This window comes from Erpetoichthys calabaricus, chromosome 6 (genome assembly GCF_900747795.2).
Source record: "Erpetoichthys calabaricus chromosome 6, fErpCal1.3, whole genome shotgun sequence".
Lineage (NCBI taxonomy): Eukaryota > Metazoa > Chordata > Cladistia > Polypteriformes > Polypteridae > Erpetoichthys > Erpetoichthys calabaricus.
In genome coordinates this window covers 50149563-50166443 of record NC_041399.2, presented here as the reverse complement: position 1 = coordinate 50166443, position 16881 = coordinate 50149563, and the positions used below count along the sequence as shown (strand labels likewise).

The 16881-nt window shown below is 41.5% G+C and overlaps 1 protein-coding gene across 2 annotated transcripts in view; it reads left to right on the top strand.

The window, feature by feature from the left end:
• Positions 1–6829: 6829 nt before the first annotated feature.
• Positions 6830–16881, top strand: part of unm_hu7910 (un-named hu7910) — a 131383-nt gene continuing 121331 nt past the window's right edge. For both annotated transcript variants that reach the window (XM_028803227.2, XM_051929166.1), the window contains exon 1: positions 6830–7052. In XM_028803227.2, coding sequence (XP_028659060.1) covers positions 7007–7052 — 46 coding nt within the window. In that variant the 5' untranslated portion in view covers positions 6830–7006. The remainder of the gene's footprint in view (positions 7053–16881) is intronic.

Here is a 16881-nt window from a genome sequence, read left to right as displayed (position 1 = left end):
TGCGTCTCGGGAACTGCAGGTCTGACATTGTGGTCAGCAACACAGGAGCGCCGCAGGGGACTGTACTTTCTCCGGTCCTGTTCAGACTATATACATCGGACTTCCAATACAACTCAGAGTCCTGCCACATGCAAAAGTTTGCTGACGACACTGCTATCGTGGGCTGCATCAGGAATGGGCAGGAAGAGGAGTGTAGGAACCTAATGCAGGGCACTATTGCTAAATGCCTCAAAACACACGTTTAACTGTGATGAATGTAATTAGAGATCAGGCTGATAGATAGATAGATAGATAGATAGATAGATAGATAGATAGATAGATAGATAGATAGATAGATAGATAGATAGATAGATAGATAGATAGATAGATAGATAGATAGATAGATAGATAGATAGATAGATAGATAGATAGATAGATAGATAGATAGATAGATAGATAGATAGATAGATAGATAGATAGATAGATAGATAGATAGATAGATACTTTGTTAATCCCAAGGGGAAATTCACATAGATAGGATAGTTTACTTCTGTTTGAGTAGGAATTACTGTTAAGCATTAAACCTGCACCATTATGAATTCAGTAGGTCAAGCTGCAAGTGAAGGATCTGAAAAGTTGCTGCTAGTAGGTAAGCTTAAGAGTACCACAGAAGGCATGGGCATGAATTCTATTTGATCGCCAGAAGACTAAAAAATGATAAACTTTTTATACTATTTTCCTTATCTCCTTATAGGTTAGGTTCCCTTCCTTCATTTCTACACTAATTTCCTTCCCTACATCACTTCACATGTTTTGCACTTTTCTCGTACTAGATTCCCCATTATACTAGGTGTGGCCATGAACTGTAATCAGCGTATACTCCCAACTCTTGTCTCAACTATGTGCTTTGAGTTGGAAGTGGTGACCATCTCACGCTATTCAGACTACTATCTGTTTTTTTTTTATATACAAAGCCATGGAGTACTGATTTTCCCTCATTAACTTGACAGCTGCATGCTACGGTGCCCTGAAGGTGAATGGTAATCTTTGTATGATGTGCTGAACACCTTGCCAAAATGCTTTGCATATACAAAAAACACTGCAGGATTCAAATCATGAATTGTAAACTGATATGATTTTCAAACAGACGCTCAAACACTTTGAGGTTGGGAGCATGTGGTGATTACAGCACATTGCCACACCCACCACACAATGAACCACCAGGATTGGAATCCGAGTGCAGCCATGCAGTGGGTGACACCTCAGCACCACACTGAACATTGTGAAGTTTTTTTTTACAGTGGCTGGAGTGACAATCTTGCCACCAGGCCCCAAGTTTTCCCTGTAAGTTTGAGGACCTGCTTGCAGGGCTGGACATAGATTAATGTCTTACACATATGCTCCTTCTCCATACCAGACAACAACAGTTCTTCCTTTTCTCTCTTTCTTCTTCTCACCTCTCTCCAGCGAGTGTTGTCCTACTTCCTCCCAACTCTGACTCTCTGAGAGAGATGAGATGCCTTCCTTTATGATGGACCTGGGAGTACTTCCAGTGCCTTGGCACTACACTGTGGAAGCACTTCCTGGCATTACAGAAGCTCAGTAAAACACAGAGCATTTAACTACAAGTCCTAGACAGCCCTGCGGGTGTCCAAACTGGGACTTTGCCAGAACAACACTGCCACTACTCATGTTGGGGGAAAAATTGGATCAGATATTCAAACTCCCTCCATCCATCATTCATTCCCTTTCCCTAACAGGAATTGGAACTGGGAAACATTCTGGCCAGATTGTACCTCTATCCAGGTGATCCTTCCAGGCAGGCTGGTATAATATAGGCTGAGCTTTGAAAAAATGCAAAAGATTTAAGTACTTGTGGTCACACTGAGTTCAAAACAGAACTAACTTGCATGAAACAAAATGGCAGTTTTATGGTCAGTTTTATGGCAGAGGAAGTGAGATCAGCAGAGTCGGAACCTGAAATGAGGTCATTAGGGTCAGAACTAGAAATGATGTCATCGGGCCTGGGATCGGAAATGACATCATTGGGCCCAGAGCCGGAAGTGGCTTCATCAGGGCCAAGTGGAATTTCCCGTAACTGGTCTACAGAAGCTGCGGTGGGTTGGCACGCTGCCCAGGATTGGTTCCTGCCTTGTGCCCTGTGTTGGCTGGGATTGGCTCCAGCAGACCCCCGTGACCCTGTGTTCGGATTCAGCGGGTTGGAAAATGGATGGATGGATGAATGGTCTACAGAAGAAAGTGAAAAAGAGTGCACTCTGCCACTCCCTGGTCTGGCATGGAATTACCCTCATTTGAGCCCTTTAGCTAAATACCATGCACATGTGTGTAACAATATATATATCTTAAATGGATATTTTGTCCAAAGATGGTTTACATGCACTAAAATATATTTAACAAAATGAGTAGCACAGTTAATAGAACTGTCTTCTCATATTGCTTGGATCCCACTTTAATTCGAAACTGTACAGCCTTTTTTGTGGAGATTTTGTGTTTTCCCCATGTTCACTGAGACAGTCTGAAAACATGCATCAGGTAGATTCTTCTTCTTTTTCTTTCAGCTGCTCCCGTTAGGGGTTGCCACAGTGGATCATCTTCCATATCTTTCTGTCCTCTGCATCTTGTTCTGTTACACCCATCACCTGCATGTCCTCTCTCACCACATCCATAAACCTTCGCTTAGGCCTTCCTCTTTTCCTCTTCCCTGACAGCTCTATCCATAGCATCCTTCTCCCAATATACCCAGCATCTCTCCTCTGCACATGTCCAAACCAACACAATCTCGCCTCTTTGACTTTGTCCCCCAACCGTCCAACTTGAGCTGACCCTCTAATGTACTCATTTCTAATCCTATCCATCCTCGTCACACCCAGTGTGAATCTTAGCATCTTTAACTCTGCTACCTCCAGCTCTGTCTCCTGCTTTCTGGTCAGTGCCACTGTCTCCAACCCATATAACATAGCTGGTCTCACTACCATCCTGTAGACCTTCCCTTTCACTCTTGCTGATACCTGTCTGTCACTAATTACTCCTGACACTCTTTTCCACCCATTCCACCCTGCCTGCACTCTCTTTTTCACCTTAATTCCACAATCCCCATTACTCTGTACTGTTGATCCCAAGTATTTAAACTAATCCACCTTCGCCAACTCTACTCCCTGCATCCTCACCATTCCACTGACCTCCCTCTCATTTACACACATGTATTCTGTCTTGTTCCTTCTGACCTTCATTCCTCTCCTCTCTAGAGCATATCTCCACATCTCCATGGTCTCCTCAACCTGCTCCCTACTATCGCTACAGATCACAATGTCACCAGCAAACATCATAGTCCACGGGGACTCCTGTCTAAACTCGTCCGTCAACCTGTCCATCACCATTGCAAATAAGAAAGGGCTCAGAGCTGATCCCTGATGTAATCCACCTCCAACTTGAATGCATCCGTCACTCCTACCGCAGACCTCACCACTGTCACACTTCCCTCGTACATATCCTGTACAACTCTTAAGTACTTCTCTGCCACTCCTGACTTCCTCATACAATACCACAGCTCTTCTCAAGGCACCCTGTCATATGCTTTCCACAAAGACACAATGAAATTCCTTCTGGCCTTCTCTAAACTTCTCCATCAACATCCTCAGAGCAAACATTGCACCTGTGGTGCTCTTTCTTGGCATGAAACCATACTGCTGCTCACTAATCATCACCTCACTTCTTAACCTAGCTTCCACTACTCTTTTCCATAACTTCATGCTGTGATTCATCAATTTTATTCCCCTGTAGTTACTGCAGTCCTGCATATCCCCCTTATTCCTAAACATCGGCACCAGTACACTTCTTCTCCACTCCTCAGGCATCCTCTCACTTTCCAAGATTCCATTAAACATTCATCCATCCATCCTCTTCCACTTATCCGGGGTCGGGTCGCGGGGGAAGCAGCTTGAGCAGAGATGCCCAGACTTCCCTCTCCCCGGCTACTTCTTCTAGCTCTTCCGGGAGAATCCCAAGGTGTTCCCAGGCCAGCCGAGAGACATAGTCCCTCCAGCGTGTCCTGGGTCTTCCCCGGGGCCTCCTCCTGGTTAGACGTGCCCGGAACACCTCACCAGGGAGACGTCGAGGAGGCATCCACCTCATCTGGCTCCTCTTGATGCGGAGGAAATCCAACCTCTTCTCTATCCTGTTCTCTTCATTCATCAGCCTCTCCAAGTACTCTTTCCATCTGCTCAATACACTCTCCTCACTTGTGAGTACGTTTCCATCTTTATCCTTTATCACCCTAACCTGCTGCACATCTTTCCCAGCTCAGTCCCTCTGTCTAGCCAATCGGTACAGGTCCTTTTCTCCATCCTTAGTGTCCAACCTCTCATACATCTCATCATACACCTTTGCTTTAGCCTTCGCCACCTCTCTCTTCACCTTGCGCTTTATCTCCCTGTACTCTTGTCTACTTTCTGCATCTCTCTGACTATCCCACTTCTTCTTTGCCATCCTCTTTCTCTGTATACTCTCCTGTATTTCCTCATTCCACCACCAGGTTTCCTTTTCCTCCTTCCTCTTTCCAGATGTCACGCCAAGCACCCTTCTTGCTGTCACTCTTCCTACATCTCCTGTAGTTTCCCAGCTGTCTGGTAACTCTTCACTGCCACCCAGTGCCTGTCTCACCTCCTCCCTAAATTCAACCTTGCAGTCTTCCTTTTTCAACTTCCACCATTTGATCCTTGGCTCTGCCCTCACTCTCTTCCTCTTCTTGATCTGCAATGTCATCATACAGACCACCATCCCATGCTGCTTAACTACACTTTCCCCTGCCATCACTTTGCAGTCTTCAGTCTCCTTCAGATCAACTCTTCTGCATAGGATGTAATCTACCTGTGTACATCTTCCTCCACTCTTGTGCATAACCCTATGTTCCTCCCTCTTCTTAAAATACGTATTCACCACAGCCATGTCCATCCTTTGGGCAAAATCCAATATCCTCTGACCTTTTTCATTCCTCTCCTTGACACCATACCTACCCATCACCTCCTTGTCTCCACTGTTTCCTTCACCAACATGCCCATTGAAATCCTCTCCAATCACCACTTTCTGTCCCTTGGGTACACAGTTCATCACTTCATCCAACTCACTCCAAAAATCTTCTTTCTCAGCCATTGCACACTCAACTAACATCATTCATCATCACACCTCCAATATCCAGCTCATAATCATTACTCTGCCTGACACTCTTTTCACCTCCAAAACACTCTTGACATACTGTTCCTTCAGAATAACTCCTACCCCATTTCTCCTCCCATCCACACCATGATAGAACAATTTCAATCCACCTGGCCTTACGCACAATATATCAACCTTCCTTCTCTCCATCATATCTACTAACACTCTCCCCTTACCAGCCATACTGCCAACATTCAAAGTTCCTACCCTCAGTTCCACTCTCTTTACTTTCCTCCTCTCCTCCTGTCTCCGGACACGTCTCCCCCCTCTTCTTCTCCTTCTTCTTCTTTGGCCAACAGTAGCCCAATTTCCGCCAGCACCCTGTTGGCTAACAGTACTGGTGGCGGTCGTTGTTAACTGCGGCTTGACCGATCCAGTATGGAAATTTGTATTGTTGTCTGCATATTGATTTGGCAAAATTTTACACCGGATGCCCTTCCTGACGCAACCCTCCCCATTTATCCGGGCTTGGGACTGGCACAAAGAAACACACTGGTTTGTTCATCCCTTGTGGCTGGGGATTAGTGGCAAAAATTGTCCGTGTGTGAAACAGTTAGTGACTGTAGTGACTGTATGTGATCTCTCAATAATGGATTCCATATGACACTTTGGTTCTACCTTCTGGAGTCCTTGACTGGTAAAACAGATGATGTGGTAGATATTGATAATGACCTTCTGTGGCTTTGACTTTTGCTTTGTGATGCTATGTTTAACAGTCAGTATGTAGCTGCTTATTTAAAACTAGTCATGGTGAAATCGTTTGTATTTGGATTATTCATTAATTTTGGGGGTTCTTGATCCTAAAAACAACATCTCAAAAGAAAATGAGTGAACATATGGTGGTGTCAACAGGGCATGCACACTTTCCTCATATCCATGTGTTTGGAAAAGCAGTATAACCATTTGGTTTCAGGGAAAGTGTGAACATACTGTACAGCCAAATGGCATCTTCTTCCTTAAACTAAAAGTCGATATGTTATGGAAATAAAAAGAAATTTGACTTGAGAAACACCTGGTGACAAAGTTAAAATTCAGCCAGAGAAAAATCCAGGCAGCACTCTATACATTTAATCTCTGACAGACTAGAACATTTTTGGTTTGAGAATATCAAAAATATACTCATTAAATTTTTATTGAAATCACAGGGAAAATATTATTTATTTGAAAACACTACTGTTGACTATAGATTTCTATTAACGTGATATAAATTAAGGCATGGTATTTTCTAACATAACATTTTCAAACCTGGTTTATTTAATTCATGGTAGGGGGGCACAGCCTATACCTCACAATAAATAATATTGTTTATTCATTGCATGGGAAAAATGTTAAAATATGCATCCGCTTCTAACATAAGATATTCTGACACACAGGCATCGAAACACATTTTCTCGCGTGGCTCTTGCTCGACACCCCCCTTCTTCCTATCGCGAGAATCCTTGCTTCCATGTTGCCACGTTCCTGTGTTGGCAAATGGGGCGGTCTTACGCAACAGTTTCACCACGGTCATGCAAGAAGCGACTTTTATTGAAAGTTTTCATTGGATAAGAGATGTTAAACACGCCCCGAGAACGAGCAGGTTCTAAAGCTAAATGGTTAAGTTCTGCGTCCATCAGTAATAGCAGGGTTTCGAACGAGTACGAGTCGGGGCGTGTTTAGTTGTGGATGACGTACTAGGAATCTGGATTTGTATCAGGCTAAGAGATTGGATTTTGTCTGGCGACTTTTAGGAAGGCGCCCTCATTAAGTCATTTTTAGGGGGAGTACTTTGTAAATTGTTTCTCTACACGTTATCATGACTTCGAAGAAATCGAAGACCTCCAGTGGTGGACAGAAAAGAGGTTCGTATTAAAGAAATACATTCATTGATTCATTTGATGGGATGCTTGTACTGGAATTTGACTGTGGCCTAAAAGTTACTGAGGCAATGGAAGTGTAGTGAATGGGTTTTGTTTGTGTTACACAGGATGCATACCCCTCTATAATGGATGTGCATGCGTAATTACTTTTAATTTATTACGCTGAAGACTTTATTTTTCCGTCACCGGCAAATTATGTATTAACCTTAAAACATTGTCGCGTCCAACCTTGGACAACACTATCAAGATTTGACTTGTGCGTAGCAGCTTATTAATGTTCATGATCATCAAGGAATACATGTGGATCGCTACATGTGTAAATTGAGATCGCAGTTGTTTAAGAAAAATGCATGTATTGATCAGTAGTATTTTCTTCATTAATGCGCCTGTCACCCCCCCCAAAATGTACAGTTTCGAATAGCGACATGCAGCGGCCTGAGTCCAATATAAAGGATTAACTTGTTAGGTTGTAATGTAATAGTGTGATCTTCACCGCTTTTAATACGAGATTTCCTTTGCTAAACTGCAGCAGCGTTAGTAAAAATAAAAAGGAAAAAATATTCAGCCATCATAAAAGCGCTCATTCTAGTGGTTCGGATATTTATTTGGTTTTAATTTGTACTGCCTTCTCACATGACACGTTCGGTGACTTAAGTATGCCATTCTGCATGAATGTCCTGTTTATTAGAAGCAGTAAATGAAACTGAGCAGATTGGCTAACCTGAGGAGGGCCGCGATACAGTGGGCTTCGGTGCTCTCGCACCGCCTTCTGCTAGACCTCTAGAGTACTCGTACACGTGGCTCTCGGCAGGTCCGCCCCTCGTCTTTAGATGCCCCCTTCCACTGTCTGGGCTTAGTCCTTGATTTTACAGTTGTCTGTATGGTCTTAATAATTTTGGCAAGTAAATATAAATCACACAATTCACAATCACCCATCATTTCCCGAGAATAGACAAATGTTATATTGGTGTATAACTGTAATGTAGCGAGGGTGTGGGGGCGGCGGATGGCACAACAGTTAAACTTGAAGTGCGCCTTTATTTAAATATTCCGCCTGAAGTGTGTGTGTCTACTTAAAGGTGTACAGTTAAGAACAAGTGTTTATGGTTACAACTAATTCTTTCTGTGCTGAAAATCAAAAGGTTTGTCAATAGAGCTACTTTAACCTATTGGTTCTGGTGTGGGCTACTAGATCTTTGTTTTTAATAATATCCTTCATTTTTTTTACAGGACGTGAGCATGAATAGAAATAAAATCCGTTGTTCGTCTGCCACCTTCTGTCATGTCATTTTTTTCTTTCTGCACTACTCTTAATATTAGTGTCCACTTCTTCACCCTATAATTTTCCATCCTTGACTCAGCAAAACGTGTTAACCCCTTTTTTTTTACCGAATGTGATTTGAGTCCTTCACTTTAATTATTTTTCTTAACTCTTCATGCTCCATTCTACATTGATGTGGTCAGTTTCTTCTTCATTCCTTCATACTTTGGTTTATAAACGTCTTGTCTACAATGGGCACTTTTCAATTCCATACATAGTACATCATACAACTTGTGTACAGTTTTCACTTTACTGTTGGAGAAGCTTCTTTTGAAGAGTGGGATTTTCAGTCAACATCTGTCTTCATCTCTAAATGTAGTTTGCATGCAGTGTAGTTTCTTGTCTGGTTCCTCAATTTTCATGCTTCTCCCAATGCGTACTTAATGGTATTTTCTTAACAGACAAGTAGTCTTTTTTTTATCCTTTTCTTTCTCATGCAATCTCTTTTTAAATACCACTTTTAAGCTAACTAAACTGTTAAACTGTCCAAATTGTTATAATCTTTAGGATATTAAGTATAAGGGACTGTTTTAAATAGGGATGTTAAAATCCAAGAACATTTATGATGCCTTCACAGACTTTTGGGCAGAGAAGAAATTTGAATTCCTTTTGATGTGGAAACTACAGAGTCCCAACATCGGTCTGTCCTTCCACCAGTCCATCCGTACATTTTTCAAACCAGCTTATCACACAGTGGGTACGGAAAGTATTCAGACCCCCTTCAATTTTTCACTCTTTGTTATATTGCAGCCATTAGCTAAAATCTTTTAAATTAATTTTTTTAATTTAGCACCCCATATTGACAGACAAAAAAAAGAATTTTTGAAATTGTTGCAGATTTATTAAAAAAGAAAAACTGAAATATCACATGGTCCTAAGTATTCAGACCCTTTGCTCAGTATTTAGTAGAAGCACCCTTTTGAGCTAATACAGCCATGAGTCTTATTGGGAAAGATGCAACAAGTTTTTCACACCTGGATTTGGGGATCCTCTGCCATTCCTCCTTGCAGATCCTCTCCAGTTCTGTCAGGTTGGATGGTAAACGTTGGTGGACAGCCATTTTTAGGTCTCTCCAGAGATGCTCAATTGGGTTTAAGTCAGGGCTCTAGCTGGGCCATTCAAGAACAGTCACAGAGTTGTTGTGAAGCCACTCCTTCTTATTTTAGCTGTGTGCTTAGGGTCATTGTCTTGTTGGAAGGTAAACCTTCTGCCCAGTCTGAGGTTCTTAGCACTCTGGAGAAGGTTTTTGTCCAGGATATCCCTGTACTTGGCCGCATTCATCTTTCCCTCGATTGCAACCAGTCGTCCTGTCCCTGCAGCTGAAAAACACCCCCACAGCATGATGCTGCCACCGCCATGCTTCACTGTGGGGACTGTATTGGACAAGTGATGAGCAGTGCCTGGTTGTCTCCACACATACCGCTTAGAATTAAGGCCAAAACGTTCTATCTTGGTCTCATCAGACCAGAGAATCTTATTTCTCACCATCTCAGAGTCCTTCAGGTGTCTTTTAGCAAACTCCATGCGGGCTGTCATGTGTCTTGCACTGAGGAGAGGCTTCCGACAGGCCACTCTGCCATAAAGCCCTGACTGGTGGAGGGCTGCAGTGATGGTTGACTTTCTACAACTTTCTCCCATCTCCTGACTGCATCTCTGGAGCTCAGCCAAAGTTATCTTTGGGTTCTTCTTTACCTCTCTCGCCAAGGCTCTTTTCCCCCGGTAGCTCAGCTTAGCCGGACGGCCAGCTCTAGGAAGGGTTCTGGTCGTCCCAAACGTCTTCCATTTAAGGATTATGGAGGCCACTGTGCTCTTGGGAACCTTAAGTGCAGCAGAAATGTTTTTGTAACCTTGGCCAGATCTGTGCCTTGCCACAGTTCTGTCTCTGAGCTCTTCAGGCAGTTCCTTTGACCTCATGATTCTCATTTGCTCTGACATGCATTGTGAGCTGTAAGGTCTTATATAGACAGGTGTGTGGCTTTCCTAATCAAGTCCAATCAGTATAATCAAACACAGCTGGACTCAAATGAAGGTGATCTCAAGGATGATCAGAAGAAATGGAAAGCACCTGAGTTAAATATATGAGTGTCACAGCAAATGGTCTGAATACTTAGGACCATGTGATATTTCAGTTTTTCTTTTTAATAAATCTGCAATAATTTCAAAAATTCTTTTTTTTTGTCTGTCAATATGGGGTGCTGTGTGTACATTAATGAGGGAAAAAATTAATTTAAATGATTTTAGCAAATGGCTGCAATATGACAAAGAGTGAAAAATTGAAGGGGTCTGAATACTTTCCGTACCCACTGTATAATGATAGATAGATATATACAGGATATATGCGTGTGTGTATATATAAATATAATATTGTGTGTTGATCCAATCAAAAGAAAATATATTTTATACAAGTTAGTGGTATTTAAAGTGTTTCAGGCCATTTGTTGAAGTGAAAGTGTATTTTTATGTTACAACTAAAACATTTATTAAAGTTAATTATGTTAAAATGATGGATGGATGGATGTTAAAAACACTCAAATTTATTGCAGTGTTACTGGGTTTATTTTTCATTTCCTGGTTTCATCCAGTGATGCATGGTAACTCCTTTGCCTTTAAAATAGCATAACAGTCTGGTAGCACTGATACAGCCAAATAGGCACACCAGGAACTGATATTAATTCCTTAAAGATTACCATGTATTGATTCAATTCCTTAATGGTTCTTTTATCAGTTACTTCATTATGTAAAGCACATTATTGAAATTGATATTGTGCCAACAGTCCCATATAAAAATTAATACAAAATACTTATTACCATACTTTTTTTAAGTTTTTTTTTTTCTTTCTTTTTTCCATGCTTTAAATTGGTCTTGTTAATTTTTTACAAACTGGCTGATGTCTATCATTTTCAAATGTATAATGTGTAACCAATACAATGCAACAGCAGTTCTCCTGGTTGAGGCTGTGGACTAGAGTAGTGCACCATCTCCCTGCTTGAAAATGATGTGATTTTGCAGTGCTCCATTTTTTTTTACCATCTAGTTCATATTAAGCTGTTTTCAGACAGAACAAATATTCAGCAAAATTTCTCTAAATTAATTTCAATAATCCATATTACTAACCGAGAATGGTAAACTGGAAGGCACGGACCCAGGAACACGGCGATGGACGCAGGAGACATAGTGCACAGGCGCCTACAGCGCGCGTCTCATAAACCGCAAACGAAGTGTGATCCACCGCGAACGAAGGAGTCACGGCTCAAACATGAAAGAGCTCAACTAACGAAGGAGTCACGGCTCAAAAACGAAATAGCTCAACTAACGCCACACAGAAAAGAGGATTCTGCACTGCACCCCAGAGTCAAACGGAAGACGCTACGGAGTCCGCAAAGGTCCACAAAGATAGTACGAAAGGCGCAGGTGCCTACAACGCGCTTCTGAACTAAACGTCCACACTAGACAGCATGGTCCGGGTAATAAGAATAAACGAACTCTCCGTATTAAACGTACAGCATCCTCACACGTACAAACCATATAGCATATGTGAATCACATTACAGTGATGCATTATTAACAGTACAACCACCCGCCTGGATAAAATCAATGAACGCAGGCGCCTACAGTGTGCGTCTGAAATGCCGCAAGCAAAGCAGGCACGGCTCCAAAACGAAACATTTCAACTAACGGACATACAGAAGCGAGCCCGCCTGAATACAATTAATGAACGCAGGTGCCTACAACGCGCCTGTCAAACAGCAGAGTCATTAGATACTGCATTATATCCTACGATAAGTTCATTTGCTTTTGCATCTACCAGGGTAAATATAAGGCCACCAGCTGACAATGGCCCATACTACTTTCGCGTATGTGGACAAATATTACATCGGATTGAAACAGTGCACCCTCATCCAAGTCACGAACGCAAATATGCACAAATCTACGTGTTGGATCCAGATGACGCAATCTATCAACGAATGAACCTTCCTGAAAACAAGCAATGCACAGAGCTGATAATGAGAAACATCGCTGAAGTCATAAACAATCACCCATTAGCTAAGTCTATAAAAATGCTACATGAGGTTGAAAGAGAGGCCAATACAAAAGCAGAAGCAGACAAGTTCTGACCTGGAATTACCTTTTACACTTAAACGATGCCAATTTCCCATTAAACCTGCATTTGCCATGACAATCAACAAATCCCAAGGACAAACCATGGACAGAGTTGGCATATACCTCTCTGAGCCTGCATTTGGACATGGACAACTTTATGTTGCCTTCTCAAGAGTTCGGCGTTCATCTGACATTAAAGTTAAAGTTATAGATACTCCATACCAAGGAAAACTCATTCAAGGACAACACACCATCTTTACTACAAATGTTGTGTATAAAGAAATATTCCAATCCATATTACTAACCGAGAATGCTAAACCGGATGATGGACGCAGGCACATCCGGCAATGGGCCGTAGCTGCAAAAAGACGTACTGCGCAGGCGCAAAAAGAGTCCGCGAGGGTCGGCTGAGGAGCCGAGAAAGGCGGATAGAAGAGGGCGAGAGAGGCGGATGAGGGGCCGCGAGAGGCGGACAAGACCACAGAAAAAAGGAGTGAGCACAGGAAAAATTGAGAAATGAGGCGCAAAGAGCACCGAAAAAAGGAAACGGCACATAAAAAAGTATTCAAACGCAAGCAAAGCACGAAACACATTGCACACGAAACTAGACCCAAAAAAAAAAAAAAAAAAAAAAGGCTCGCGCACAACAGCAAGGCACCCCCCCCCCTACAGGCACCGGACGGGACACACACCAAGAGGGGGATTCAACAAGACACAGGAACACAAAAAGAAAGAAGACGCTCGCGCGACAACAATCCTCAAACCCCCCCCCCCCCTTCCCACACACACACACACACACACATCCATAAGAAGTGACACCCAAAGCCACATATTCTAAAGTGAACATCAACACCTTCACACTAGACAGCATAGGTGTCAGCATTGGTGGATCTCCTTACAATAAAGCACTATTAACCGTTCAACTGCAGAAAAAGAAACATATTAACAGTGACTGCGATCCTTCTTATTACTTATCCATATTTCGCATGCTGAGAAAGAAACAAGTCATGAATACACGGTCACGGGTACAAAACGAAAAGGAAAGGATAACAGGAACAAACACACGAAAACGAAAGAAACAACAAAATAGACGGCTATGCAGCATAGGTGGATCTCATTACAATAAGGCACTATTAACCGTTCAACCGCAGAAAAGGCTCCATATTAACAGTGAGTGCAATTCTCCTTATTACTTATCCATATTTCTAAAAGAAAAAATGTCTCGACTCCAAAAACGCAAAGCTCAACTAAAGCTTCTAACTAACGATGTACCTAAAAGTAAAAACTTTATGAACTGCATTAGATCCTACAATGGTTCATTTGCTTTTGCATATACCGGAGTAAATATCAGGCCACCAAAAGGCAATGGCCCATACTACTTTCGCATATGTGCACAAATACTGCATCGCATTGGAACAGTGCACCCTGAAACAAATCAACAACGCAAATATGCACAAATCTACATCCTAGATCCACATGACGCAAACTATCAATCAAAGTGCTGCATCGCAACAGGCACGGATTCAAAACGAAACACCTCCCGTCTCAGACATACGTTAATGGCAGCGAAGGCTACAACGGGCTTCTCACACAGCACAGGCAAATCGATTACAGCTCCAAAACAACACATCCCAAATACTACACATGCAACAACGCGCCTCTCAAACGGCACAAGCAAAACATACACCAGGAAAATTCATTCGGATTAATGAATGTCATTTGCAATCATTGTCATTCAGTTCACTTCCCTGAAGAAACAACTGGAAATACAAGTTATACATTTACACGTTGTTGTCAAAAGGGTCAAATTAGACTGCCTTCTTTACATTCATATACTGAATATCTACAGAGGCTTATAACTGACGATATACCTGAAAGTGAAATCTTTATCAACTACATTAGATCCTACAAATCGGTATCCACTATGAACATTAACGGTGGCACTGCACGTGACATCCGTCTTGAAAAAATGTTGTTTATTGATGAATGTTCAATGGCATGAAGTCACTTACTCAACACCATTCATAAACTTCTACAAACGTTTATGAATAATAATATTCGATTTGAAGGAAAGGTACTTTTATGAGGAGGAGATTTTAGACAGTGATTAGCTATTCTTCCAGATGCCATGCACTCAGCTATTGTTCAGTGCACCTTAAAATACGCAGACAATTGGCATTGCTTTCAAAAGATACAGTTAGTAAAAAAGATACGATGTCCAGAACCAGATCATAACAATTGCTTATTACAACTGAGAGATGGTACACTCACCAATACAGCTGGACTTCAGGCACATATTATTACAATTCCTCAAGCCTTTATCTGCGACAACTTAGTTACAGAGACATTTCGAACAGCAATCTCATTAGACCAAATGCCCCTTTTAACACAACGCACTATATTATGTCCAAAAAATATTAATATGGAAAACATTAATACCCAAGTCATTCCATTACTTCCTGGAGAGACACTACTCTTTCTAAGCTCTGACAAACTTGACTCTGATCACAACAATAACCATCTTAAATGACCTTACAAGTTCTGAGCTGGAATTACCTTTTACACTTAAACGGCGTGTACAAAGAAATTTTCAAATAAACCTTTACACTGTGCCACACACTTTATTGTTTGCTTTCTATTTGCATCATCTACACCGTCACACTATTCTATATCTCATTCATACATCACGCTCTTTATCATTCCCAACACCAGGGGTTGGCGAGCGAAGCGAGCAGGGGGCGGAGCCCCCTAGTACATCTTTCTAATGTGCCATGCTGTGGGTTCTTTACTTCCTTTGTTCGTCATCTACACCTTTACACTCCAATATATCTCATACATACACCAATGTATTTCGGGTTACCCAACACCAGGCGTTGGTGAGCGAAGCGAGCCGCCCCCTAGTAATACAATAATCGGACTGTATTGGAGCAGAAATTGCTGTATAAATTACAGGAAGTAGTGTTTACTACATGTAGAATTTTTTCATTACACCAAAAACTATTCAGAAAAACAAGAAAAATTGCCATCATTTTAAATTCCCAAAAGATTGGTTTAACCTGTTAGTTTTTACATCATCCATCCATCCCTCCATTATCCTTCCTGCTATATCCTAACTACAGGGTCACGGGGGTCTGCTGGAGCCAATCCCAGTCAACACAGGGTGCAAGGCAGGAAACAAACCCTGGGCAGGGTGCTAGCCCACTACAGGTCTAGTTTTCACACAGTATAAAGTAAATCAAGCCATTATATTTACAGATGTGGGATAGTGTGAAGTTAATAAAAAGTTCGTAAGTCACTAGCATGATGTATTTAGATGAAGCTAAAATCCCAGAAATTCTCTGGCATCGCCCAGGCTCCCCATGAAAACCTAATTCTACCTGAATAGGGCTTCAAAAGATTAGTTGGGAATAAAAATACATGCCATTTTCGTAACATTTTATTGTACTATGAAATATATTCTGTCCCTTATTTAATTAGTGGCGAAACACCTGCATTTTGGCTTCCGCTTTTATTACAGATAGCAGCATTAGATGCTTTGCCTGTCTTCAGACATGGTACATGCTTATAAATGGACATTGGGTGTCAGGAGGTGTGGGTGTGTAATTATATTAAATGTGCTACAACCTTTGTACTATAGTTGTATGCAACTCAATAAAAGAAGTTTAGTAAAGTGGAATGGTGGTGGGATAATAGACACATTCCTAGTGGACCTAACTTTATTTAGTAGTGCTAATGTTAGGTAATAGCCTGACTGTTTTATAAATAATACCTCAGTTAAGTATATAGACATCTGATATATCAGAGATTTGAAAATGGTTTTGCTCAGATAGTGACTGTAATTTTGTGAACCACACTTTCAGAGCCACTAACATAAGTTTTCAACCTAATTTCCTGAGGTAGTATTTTACCTAGTATTAGTCACCAGGTTGGCTACTTAAGTTAATCCATTCATACAATGTCATCAGAGAGATTAACTGTCACTTACTATATGTAGATGTGATGCTTAATTGATTATCTAATATTCAAAGCTGAAAATCTGTGTATATATATAACTGTACGTCCAGTATATAAATCCACACTGTCAATCTCAGCCAAAATTTGTACACCTCCCTGATGTAATCAAAGGAAGATTGTAGACTGTGTCCCGACCCAACATTTTGACCCTAAATGTTCTTTTGTTTATTTTTTCCTTTTTACTGCAGTCTGCAAGACAGTGCCTTCTAGTAGCTCAGAGCAAGTGAAACACCAGAACAGAATGAAGCCAGATTAGCGGAAAAATGGACCAAAGCTTAAAATTACTTAACTGAGTAGCGCCAGGTGCTGTTTCTAGTGTAATTAACTAATTAATTTCTAGTGTGGTGGTATTATCATTGTCCATAGTGTTCAGAG